Source organism: Panthera uncia, chromosome C2 (assembly GCF_023721935.1).
Source record: "Panthera uncia isolate 11264 chromosome C2, Puncia_PCG_1.0, whole genome shotgun sequence".
NCBI classification, from domain to species: Eukaryota; Metazoa; Chordata; class Mammalia; order Carnivora; family Felidae; genus Panthera; species Panthera uncia.
This window is the reverse complement of record NC_064810.1, coordinates 82,054,965-82,067,502: the sequence shown is the minus strand read 5'-3', so window position 1 is coordinate 82,067,502 and position 12,538 is coordinate 82,054,965. Positions and strand designations below refer to the sequence as shown.

At 41.3% G+C, this 12,538-nt stretch overlaps 1 protein-coding gene across 1 annotated transcript in view; it reads right to left on the bottom strand.

Moving 5' to 3' along the window:
* Window positions 1-12,538, bottom strand: part of MCF2L2 (MCF.2 cell line derived transforming sequence-like 2) — a 258,201-nt gene that overhangs the window by 27,207 nt on the left and 218,456 nt on the right. Inside the window, exons 22-25 of the mRNA XM_049628514.1 lie at window positions 10,542-10,667; window positions 2,874-3,089; window positions 1,887-1,979; window positions 1,634-1,712 (exon numbers count right to left, since the gene is read on the bottom strand). Of these exons, the coding sequence (XP_049484471.1) occupies window positions 1,634-1,712; window positions 1,887-1,979; window positions 2,874-3,089; window positions 10,542-10,667 (514 nt within the window). The remainder of the gene's footprint in view (window positions 1-1,633; window positions 1,713-1,886; window positions 1,980-2,873; window positions 3,090-10,541; window positions 10,668-12,538) is intronic.

The following is a 12,538-nucleotide window of genomic DNA, read 5'->3' as shown; positions in this document are numbered from 1 at the left end:
ACGTTGGAAAAAAAAATTAAAAAAAAAAAAAAACATTAAAAAAAAAATTTAACATTTATTTATTTTTGAGAGAGACAGAGCATGAGCAGAGAAGGGACTAGAAGCAGCACAGAGCCTGACGCAGGGCTCGAACTCACAGACCGTGAGATCATGACCTGAGCCGAAGTCGGACACCTAACCGACTGAGCCACCCAGTTGCCCCTAAAAAAAATTTTTTTAAATGGTCAATAGGCACATGAAAAGATGCTCAATATTACTAGCATTAGGGAAGTGCAAATCAAAACCACAATGAGCTACCATTTCATATTTATTGAGATGGCTATAATAATAATAGTAATAATAAAAAGACAATAACAAGTGTTGGTGAGGGAAGGGAGAAGATGGAACCCTCATACATTGCTGGTGCAAACAAGAAATGGTAGTAGTGCTTTGGAAAACAATTTGGAAATTCCTCAGAAAGTTAGCATAGAGTTAGTGTTACCATATGGCCCAGAAATTATTTATATATATTATACATGTATACATGTATAATATATATATGTATTTTTCCCAGAGGTTCACACAAAAACTTATACACAAGTTTCCATAGCAGCATTATTCATACTATCCAAAAAATGGAAACAACCAAAATATCCATCAGCTTATGAATGGATAAACAGATATGTTATATCCATACAATGTACTATATCTCAGCTATGGAAAGGAATAGAGTACTGAGACATGCTACAATATGGATGAACACTGGAAAAATTTTGCTGGGTGAAAGAAACTAAACAGAACATGCCACATGTTATATGATTCTGTTTCTGTAAAATGTCCAGAAGAAGAAAATCCATAGAGATAGAAAGCAGATTCACAGTTGCCAGGGTCAGAGGGGAGGAGGAAGATGGGGAATGATTGCCAATGGGCACAGGGTTTTATTGTTGGGGAGCGTGATGAAAATGTTCTGGTGACGGTTGCACAACCTTGTGAAGAGATCAAAACCCACTGAACTATACACTTGAATAAGAGTGCATTTTATGGTATGCTAATTATATCTCAGCTTAAAAAAAAAAAAAAAGGCAGTACAGCTTCTGAAAGTAGTACTGGCCATTTAAATCCCCATAACATAGGGGTGCCTGGGTGGCTCAGTCGGTTGGACGTCCAACTTAGGCTCAGGTCATGATCTCGCGGTCTGTGAGTTCGAGCCCCGCGTCGGGCTCTGTGCTGACAGCTCAGAGCCCGGAGCCTGTTTCGGATTGTGTCTCCCTCTCTCTCTGACCTTCCCCCGTTCATGCTCTGTCTCTCTCTGTCTCAAAATGAATAAATGTTAAAAAAAAATTTTTAAAAAATCCCCATAACATAATCTTGGGTGGGTTTGGGATTTGGGGTTGAGAAAGTTGACCTCGACAATTTGGTATGTAGGGGGAACACAGTTGAAAGGGACACATCCACACACAACCACACACACACACACACATACAAACCCCACACAACTTAAAGCAAGCATAGGTGCTTCCAGGTGCCATGAAAATGTGGCCACAGTTATTTTCCTGGCAAACCATTTTCTTTAACAATATCCCCAGTGTGCACACCCACCACAAAATTAGAATCAGTATAACTCTGCAGACTAAAGTCAGCAGGGTAAGCTTACCTTTAATATTGTTTTGCTGTTCCATTAGTAATTTACTTATTTCTGAAAACCAACAATCTCTGATTTCCTTTGAAGTTGCCTGCAATTGCAGATAAGAAGACACTCTGAGTATCAGATCACGTGGAACATTAATTGGACAGGGTTTTTATTTTCTGGATAACCTTTAGAATAATGAGATAGAAAACACTTGCCAAGTCATGGAACACAATAAGGAAAGAGTAGAAGACACCTGTGAGGAAGGCATGAGCTTTACCTGCAGGATGTATTTCTCAAGTCCATTTCGGTTGGCAACTTCAAACTTTCTGTTGCTCCCCCTTCCAAGCTGGCGAACTGAAAGTGTCTTCAGCTATTGTAAAGAAAGAAGAAAAACTGCTGTACCACCGTTGTCTGATTTTTAAACTGTCCCCGTCAGCCACTCTAGTTCTTTCTACCCTTGGTAGTTCTCTTCTATCTTCCTTTCACATGTTTTGTTGTTGTCTGTTAATGGCCCCAAGGAGCATAAAGCACACAGTGTCATCTCTCTTCTCTGTTTCAGGGGACAACACAGACTGTATCTTTTCATGGAGTCCTCAACCTTTAAGCAAAGAGATCATCTCTCCTTTAACACCTAAGTATTTCACAAATCTGTATATAATAGTAACCGAATTAGTCTCCACTAAGAAACATAAATAACAAAAGCTACTATGAACAATTAGCAACTTCAATCACAAAAGCACAAATGTGTGTGTGTTGCACACATGCATGTGTGTGTGTGTGTGGGGGGTCTCCTCACCAGCTATGAAATATTTCCTACACAGGCGAGAGATGATGCTTGGTGTAGACGTGGGTTCCTACACCTCCAGAGCCAGGATATTGTCAACGCTTGTATGCAAAGATGTGTGGTTGAGAAGGGTAAGTCAAAGATGAAATCCAGCCCATGTTCTAATCACCAAGTCTTTCACCCCTCTGCCTGGAGGGTACTTTCCCAATTAATTTGTCCAGACAGGCTGCCATATGGTCCCTTTTCTCTACCTAGCACTCTTTTCTCAATGCCAGCCCTGACCCTGTTCAGTGACTGATTACCAGCTTGACTTTGGAGTTAGAAAGATCTGGATGTGGAGTCTAGTTCTGTTGTGTGGCATTTGGCAAGTTAACCTCTCCTCTCTAGGCTTTAGTTTCCTGATCTGTAAAACAAGGATATTGATATTTCTCTCCATAGAAATATTGCTGCTGATTCCCAAATGCAACAGGACCCCTTTACCTTCATGGATTTCTTAAAGCTGTAATGAGGAGATAGGCCCTGGTCACTGGGCTCCATTCGTATCTTACAGAACACGATTCCTCTTTCAAAAAGATAGATTTGCCTCTGGCTGGGCTTAAATCGAATAAAATCCTTCATTTTATAACGATCCTTGTGAACTGTCCAGACACTGAAAGAACCATGCATCAACAGCTTGCCCAGTTTCCTGATGTCATCCTTTGGGAAACACAGACATACATAAAAATAAGCTGTTACATTTCTTGACAGGGAAAGAGCCCATAAGGGTCTATTTCCAAATTATAAAGCGTGCTTATTTGAAGTTGACAATTTTGAAAGTGCCAATCAGGCTCATCTGTCACTAAATCAAAACTACAATTTTGTGAGCTTCACTGAGCATGGCACCTTTCAGTTATGTAGGGAAATAGTTCAGCTGTGCAAGGTAAGAAACATAAAGCATGTTAGAAATACTTGAAGTAAAGATACTGGTACTCTGATATTTTTGTCTTTAGAGTTATTTCAGCTAGCAGACTTCTGTTTCCTCTTCTTTGTTTTTGATACATGACAGTCTACTTTAAAAGGGCAAGAAATTCACATTTAGGTATGTTCAGGAGTGACAGAATTTTTGCTGCATTATGGACCTATTCCATAATAATCCATGCATTTCATCTGTATCCTAACATCTGCTTTGGGTATGAGAAGCTGAGAACGTGAGATTTGTTCTGAAGGAAAAAAGCTTAATATCCCCTAATCTTCATAACATTGTAATGGAAATAGTAATTACATTCAACTTTGTGTTTTTCAGAGTGAGCGGATGGGGCAAAGATAACCCCAAATGACAAAATGTTTTAGAAAGTCTATTTGGCTTCAGGGACCATTTTACGATGCTTATCCCTCCACTAGCAAACCCACCTTTCTCCTGTGTCTGGTTAAAAGTCCAAATTAGTGACTCTGCCATCTCTGACCTGTCTCCAAAGGGTAGCGGAGTGAGATGAGCTAAGAATATTGTATTTTATCTTGTATTTTTAAAAAAACTAGACCACTTGAGGTAGATAATAAAGAATTTATTTCCCTAAAGGAAAACACCAAAAGGAGAAAATTATTTGAAAAGGACCAGGAAAGAGAATTTTCCCTGAGTTATGCCTAGCTGACATAAATCCTTACAATTCCTGAGAGTTAATACTAGAAATATGTGCATTATTTATAACTGGGCATTTTTATAATTTATTGTTTATATTGAGCAAACTGTGAATATTAAAATGATTTGCTGCACTTCTGAAATTCTAAAATAAAAACTTCAAGAAGTGAAGTTGGTGCTTACGGTGCTATTTTTCTCTTTTTGCTTTGTACAGTTTACACGTGTAAACTGTGGTGAGTGAAGGAATAAAGAGCCCCAAGCCATAAGGACTGTGCCCCTGAAAGCATGACACTCTTGCTTTGACTGCACAGGCTCAGCTTGACCAGGCTCCAAAACAGGTAGATAATGGGTTCATGAGGACCCCTGAGAAATTCTTCACTTTTTCCACATCCTTCCAGGAGCCACTGTGGCAATCGCAGTGATTGCATTCTCCTTTAAACCCATTCAGTTTCTACTATATACACATAAATAATTCAGGAAATACGTTTTCATCAAGGCCATTGGCAAAAGTAGGTGCTTAATATTTGCCACATGAACAGCTATAATCAGTAGTTTCTATTTTATTTTTTTAAGCTTACTTATTTTACTTTGGTGGGGGGCATAAGCAGGGGAGGGGCAGAGACAGAGGGAGACAGAGAATCTCATGCCAGTCCCCTCTGTTAGCACAGAGCCCAATGCGGGGCTCTAATCCGTGAACTGTGAGATCATGACCTGAGCCGAAATCAAGAGTCAGATGCTTAACCAACTGAGCCATCCAGGCACCCTGGTAGTTTCTATTTTAAAATGTATTTATATTCCACCTCATTAAAAAAAATTGATATATCTTATAAAAATATATACAATATAAGCAGACAGAAAATAACCAAGGAAATTAGGGTGAAAAAAAGATTAAAATAAAGATGAAGAAGTTGTACATAAAACCCATATAATAAAGCCATGTAAACCTGTTGCAGACAAGATTCTGACCTTCTAGTGGGCAGTACAGAGGGAAACACTATATGATACATTATGCCCCAAAACATACCCAAACCAGTTGTTCAGGAAACACACAGCAATTCCTATTAATGAGATATGAGAGAAATTTCTTCCATGGGTCCTGGTCCTCAATAAAGAATCACTGAGTCAAATACTGAACATGTCCTCAACCACACCCCAGAATAGATAGACAAGTGGATTTAGGTAAAGCTGTTTTCTGACAACACATTTGGTGAACGTGCAGGCATCACTTCGAAGCACAGCTGGTAAAAGCAATTCTAAAAGAAACCCGAATGATGGGGGAGTGGGGAACAAGTCCAGGCGTGTACTCTCTAATGACCTGTGGAGAGCTGGGTGAGGTTAGTTAAAGTGACTGCCAAGGCCATGAGGATACTGCCTTGTCTATAGCTTTGCTGAAGAGGCAACTTTAGGTGGCGATGTTGTCTTTATCACCTCTGCTCTTTCCACCTCATCCCTCCAGCAGCCACAGCTGTCTGCACCTTAGTAGGCAATTGACCAACAGATATAAATTCAGAGAGGGGCCAGCCAACTTGACTGCTGTCTGAACTAGGGCAGTAATCCACAGGAATTGTAGCTGTGAGATGCGTTGTAAGAGAGCAAGAGGTGTAAAATACAATTAGGTAGCAGAGCAATAAAGTGAGTCACCAGAAACTATGAGGAAGAGGACAAGACATGGACAGAGGGAATGAACCAGTCAGTGGGTGGTGAGAGGAGAAGACATCAGGTGTGTGGATGTATCTGGCACATACAGGCAGGGCACACAGGTGAAAACCTCCACTTCTCCCAAGCCAAGGCCCTAGAGCTGCTATGAGTCCTGGAATTGTCCCATTCCCACCTCTGTGAGCCCAGCTCTTTGTTCTGACTCTTTCCAAGGCTCTATGGTCACCTATTCCAGTAAGCCCATCATCACTGGAGGTCAATGGAGGGAACTGCTGGGTCTTTTGAGTCCAGCTGAAACAGAAGGGCTGCATGTCATCCAGGTATTTGCATACACTTTCTAGGGACCACACTTGTGATGGGATTGGACATCTCAATGCTCAAGGCCCATCTTGCAGCAGCCAAGGGTGTGTGCCCTATGCAGAGCTGATGAAGAGCAGGTGCACACGTATTACCACCAGCGAGGATGTATGCTGGCATGGAGGCAACCCCACCTCCCAAGGGCAAGGGCAGGGGGATCCCTCTGAGCAAGATCAAAGATGACCCTTGATCATCTTTTCAACTATATGTATCCTTTCTTTCCAATTAGATTGAAGTTGGTTCCAGGGCCGGAGACCACATGCATAACTCCTGCAGATATATGTCCCTTTGACATATAATATTTATTCGTTTACTGGCACGAGTACCTGGGGGGACACGAAACTAAATGCTCCACACTGTGAGGAAACTAATTTGGTGATGCCCCAGTACTAGATTGAACAATGTCTCCAAAAAAACTCATGTCCACCTGGGGCCTCAGAATGTGACCTTATTTGGAAATAAGGTGTTTGCAGTTGTACTTAGCTAAAAGGAAATCCTCCTAGAATAGGGTGGACCCTAATGCAATGACTAGTGTCCTCATGAGAAGAGAAAACAGAGACGCAGACACAGGCACACACATAGAGGTGACTCCATGAAGACAGGCAGAAACTGGAGTGATGCAGCTATAAGCCAAGGAATGCCGAGAATTGCTGGCAACTACTAGAAGCCAGGGGTGAAAGCAAGGAAGGAGGATTCTTTCCTAGAGTCTTCAGAGGGAGCAAAGGCCTGATATCACCCTGATTTTTTACTTTCAGCCTCCAGAACTGTGGAGCTTTTTTATTGCAGCTCTAGGAAATGAATATATCTGCAAACCAGGTTTTCTAGTAATGATGTAATATTTGTGGCCATCACTTTGGTGTGTTGAATCTTTTTAAGTTTTTTTAATGTTTATTTATTTTTGAGAGAGATAGAAAGAGAGACAAAGCATGAGTGGGGGCGGGGCAGAGAGAGAGACACACACAGAATCCGAAGCAGGCTCCAGGCTCTGCACTGTCAGCACAGAGCCCGATGCAGGACTCGAACTCACGAGCAGTGAGATCATGACCCGAGCCGCAGTTGGACGCTTAACCAACTGAGCCACCCAGGCACCCCTGGTGTGTTGCATCTAATAGATATCAACTCAGAGATACAACACAGGGGCTATCCCAAAACAAATAATGACGTGAAAAGTCAGATGGCCTCCTCCATGTGGGAAATGATGGCAATATAAACTAGTAACTATTACCATTTTTCATGTGTGGAATTTTGTAGGTAAGAACTCTGATAGAAGAATTTCAAATGTGACTATATCAGCGAAATGAAAAATCTGGCTGGGAGAGTGTCTACTGAACACGGCCTCAAGAAAGAGACCACTTTCGGATGCCCAGGTTTCCATCCCTGGCAGTGACAGCAATGTGACAAGGATATATATTTCTTGCACAAAGACATAGGAAACATCTGGATAAATGCATCAGCACAAAGTCCAGAAACAAAAAGAAGAAGCCATAGGACAGAAAAGCCCCTTAATACAATCACCAGAAGCAAAGGGGTTCCTTCCTTTCCGGTCTGATCAAGTACCCAAGGAAGTCAGCTGTAGGGCCCTTTCTTCAGCATCTACCAGCTGCCAGGCACAGTGCTAGCTGCTTTTATTGTGATTAATCCTCATTAACTCCTTACAACCAACCGCCCTTAGACACAGGTGTCTTGAGCGTGGGAAGAAGCACAACGCAATTTCACTGAGTTGTTAAGATTATTTACTCAGTCTTATCTCTGCAGCCAACACTACGGTAAGTAAAGTAGGAACTGAAATAAAATACCTGGCCTTAGCCCACAAAACTTGCAATAAAAATATATCCTTTATTGAGTGGCATAATTTGTTCCAGAAAATAACCTTTACTACTCAACTTTGGAACTTGTTCCTGGCAAGTCAGGATTTAAAAGGACTCTATACAAATCTCTATTTTATGCGTTGGATTGAATAGAGGGGACACTTTTTTTTTTTTTTTTTTTTTTTTTTTTTTTTTTGCCAATGGAGGGAATAAATGACATCTCGGTGTTCCACAAAATAAACTTTCTTAAAACAAAATTTTTTTTTTTTTAGTTTCTGTGATAAAATTAAACCAAGAACTAACTGAGTGTACAACAGGAATAACATTGTAAATATCAGGAGGGAATATTTTCAGTTGTTTTAATTATGCATTCACCCACTGAAGTTCAGTGTCCTTCCTTTTCAGAACCACGTTAATATTGGATACCAAGTAGTGAAACTAACAGGTTAAGTTCTAGGTTTGTCCACACACTCAGCACATGATTGTAAACACCCTGTGCTAAGGTTCTACAAAGCAGAGTCAAAGAATCTCAGAGTCCTAAGATCTGAGTTAGGAGTAGCTGAGTTGCTAGTAAACGCTAAACAAAATCAGATGAACAAAGTGTTGAGAGAATGGCACCGTGGACAGGGAAGGAAGATGTCCAAGAAGTAGTCCAGGTTGATGCACGACGTAATCTTGGGTGAGCTAACTCTTCTTTCCGTGGATCTAATCCTGAATCAGAAACTGAAAATTTCACTGCCTATAATTCAATAGGATTAGATAAAACTGTCAGGGTAAAGTAGCTAATGTACTAGACGTAAAGCAAGTTAAAATCTTAGTGAAAAAACCAAGAGTTTACGTCAAAGGCACAATTCCGAGGACATACGGGAGAAAGAAGTTCTTTGCATTTGATGCAAAACTGCCTAAAATTCTATAAGCTGCTTCATCTCATTTGCATGCAAGCTTCCTTAAGTGAAATTAGAATTCTACTTACTCACATTTTGGTAATTATTTTCTCATAACTTCCTCCTCCTATGTTACCCACACTTAGAATAAAACTGGGAGTTTCCTGCCCTGTGTATGATTTCCAAGACATTCATTTGATTCAGGGAGATGGATACTAACAGGATTAGCTGACACGTGTTCAAAGATAAAAAGAACAGGAAGATGTCCCAAAATGATTAAACAAATTGCTTCCTTGAGTTTCCTTAAATGAAGAAGGAAAAAAAATTTACCAAGAAAATCATCCCCTCTCTCACATACACTGTGCTTCATGAATACCGTTCTGAATCATGCATCAGAAGTAAGCAGAGAGCACTCTTGAGTCCCAGGGTACAGTAACAGCATTCACTGCCTGATCACTGTGGACCCAGTGGGGCTGCTTCTGAGATGCTGGTCAGAGAAATACCAGGAGGGAGGGAAATAAAAAGACCACATTGGCCCCTAATTAATTTGCAAGGTTTGACTTATGATCAGGAAAGAAGAGAAAGGTCATTTCATTTGCCTAGACTTCAATGAACAGTATGTTAAAATGGGATAAAAATAAGAAGGAAAAGTATCTGTCTGAAATGTAATTCTCAGAATGCTTGATCCTTGTGTGGTAGACAGAATAATAGCCTCCCAAAGAGGGCCACGTCCTAATCCCTGGAATCTGAGAATATGTCAAGTTACATGACAAATGGGAATTAAGGTTGCTAATGGAATTAGGGCTGTTCATCAGCTGATTTCGAGATGGGGAGATACCAGGGATTAATGGGTGGGTCCAATGTAACCACAAGAGTCCTTGAAAGTCGAAGAGAAGGTCCAAGAATGATGTGATTTGAGAAGAACTTTGAAATGGAGAGAGAAACCATGAGCCAGGGGATGTGTGTGGCCTTAATGAGCTGGACAAGGCAAGGAAACAGATTCTCTCCCACAGCCTCCCAAAAGGAAAGTAGACACCTTGATTTTAGCCTGGTGAGACTGTGTTGTACTTCTGACCCGTGGAACTATAATATAATAAATTTGTGCTGCTCTAAGCCACCAAGGTGGTGGTAAGTTTTTATGGCAGTGATGGAAAACTAATCCACCTAAGTCAAGATCTAGAGCACCTCCAGGAAAACCAGTGATGGGCCAGTCCTAAGAAGCCCATACAGTTACAGAAGATAGCTTGCCTGGAATTCCTGGAATTGACCTACTCAGGAGTTTACCCTAATGCCTGGGTTGAGAGAGTTCAACTCCTTAGCATTGCTTCTTTTGGTATTTTCCTTCAATCATTTGGATTAAGGGATGTACGATATATGCTTGTCAGACCTCTTCTGAGATGTGCGATGTGAAAATGGAGTTAGACTTTCACTTAGGACCTATTTTCAAAGGACTTTGTACCAAGAAAATCTGAGTCAAGAAGGAAAAAAATTTAATCTTTTAATAGTGCCATGAGTCAGAATAAATTACTCCTTCATCACTTTGCCCCGCCCATATATGTCCTGGTCCTTGAGTTCCTGGCTTTTCCAGAGTGTGGGCCAGTCTCAATATTCAAGACCCCAGGAAATACAACACAAGATTCCTGAAAATGTTAAGCTGTTGCCTCGATTCCTACAGCACAGATTTGCAGAACAATTTAGGCTACTTTCCTCAGAGTCCAATTCCTTTACCACAGGTCATCTCTCTAACTTTGCCATAAGCTATCTCCTATGTTTGTAATATTGTGCCTGCCATTTGCTGAGATGTTCCAACACTTGCTATGGCACATACCGGACATCCAGTGACTGCTGCCAGGTCCACGGCCAACTCACAGGACTTGATCAAATCCTCCATCATGGCCAAAGCTTGTTGTAGTTCAGCTAAGAATGCTGAATCCTTGGTCCTCTTTGGCCCATTCTGTGGAAACCAAATGCCTTGTTGGAAATCAAAAGGTAAACCATCTACCAAGTGAACAAGGGAAACAGGACAGAGATAAGGAGAGACCAATCCAGCCAGCACAGAGACTGAGAAGGCAAATACATGGATCTCTTTCCCTGCTCCCAAAGAACGGTGGTTAAAGATACTTGCTGGTTTATATACATGATAAACACACAAGCAAAATAATCAACTGCACCTTCTGTACATTGAACTAATGAAGAATGACGTTCACAAAATCATGGATATTATATTCCTGCTATATAAGAAACATACTGACCTTTTATTTTAAAAAGTTTATTTATTTATTTTGAGAAAGAGAGAGAAATAGAGAGGCAGAGAGAGAGGGAGGAAGAATCCCACACAGGCTCTGTGCTGAAACAGGGCAGAATCTCATGAACCTCGAGATCATGACCTGAACCGAAATCAAGAGCCAGACACTGAACAGACAGAGCCACCCAGGAGTCCCCATGCTGACCTTTTTTAGAGCATGAAAAACCCAGACCCTTTATCTAAGCTGCTCTCCCTGTTTACATCCCACCAGGGGCTTATTGAAAAGTACAATCTCAGTATCATATTCCTGTGGGTAAATTTATGCTTAAAACCATCCCAGAGGAGGATATTTGTAAACTCCCATAGAGGCAGAGAATGAGCTGCCTGCCATGTGGAGGCTTACTAATGAGTATCATGTAAATGCCCTAACTGTTGGATTTGTCACATTGAATCCCCCCTCCAGCTCTACCCTTTCTCCCTCTTCTCCTTCCCCCGTCTTTCCCACATTCTATCACCATGAAAGACATGAAAGAGGTAAGCCAACATGGTCTGCACCTCCCAAACACAAAGTCTCAGCATTAAGTGGAAACATTGTAACTAATTCAAGAGACCAATGTTCCAATTATTACTACTGTGACACTTAGGACATAATAGAGATGACTGTTTCTGTGTGAAAGTCTTTTGCTTACAGTTTCAGTATTTTATTCCCCTGCTACCTACATAGCATATTTATCTGTTATCTGGTAAATACCAACAAAGAGATTTTGGTTTCTTCCTTTTTGTTTTTAAACACATCAATTTCTGGGGTGCCTGTGTGGCTCAGTAGGTTAAGCGTCCGACTTCGGCTCAGGTCATGATCTCACAGTCCATGAGTTCAAGCCCCGCACCCGGCTCTGTGCTGACAGCTCAGAGCCTGGAGCTGCTTCGGATTCTGTGTCTCCCTCTCTCTCAGCCCCTCCCCTGCTCATGCTCTGTCTCTTTCTGTCTCAAAAATAAATAAAAACATTAAAAAAAATTTTTTTAAAACATCAATTTCTCCTTTTTTTTTTTTTTTTAAAGTTTACTTATTTATTTTGAGAGAGAGAGAGTGAGCATGGGAAGGGCAGAGGGAGAGAGAGAGAGGGAATCCCAAGCAGGCTCTGCACAGAACCTGACATGCAGGCTGAATCCCACCACCAGAGATCATGCCCTGGGCCCAAATCAAGAGTCAGACGCTTCACCAACAGAGCCATCCAGGCACTCCTAACACATCAATTTCTACAACAAAGGACAGACAGCTCTTTGCTGCCCCCCTCCCCCATATAGCCCCACCTCTTTTTGTCCTCTACAGCAAGATGTAAGCAAAGGTTTGTGTATTTTCCTAATCTCTGCCTAAGCACTGGGGATCAGTTTCTTTGGATCAGGGATTTGAGTGACAAGACCAATCAATGACTTGAGACAAAGTCATGATCTCGCTGTGTATGAGTTTGAGCAATTCGTGAGTTGGAGCCCCCCACCTTGTGCTCTCTGCTGTCAGCACAGAGCCTGCTTTGAATTCTCTGTCTCCCTCTCTATTTGCCCCTCCCCTGTGATTTCTCTTT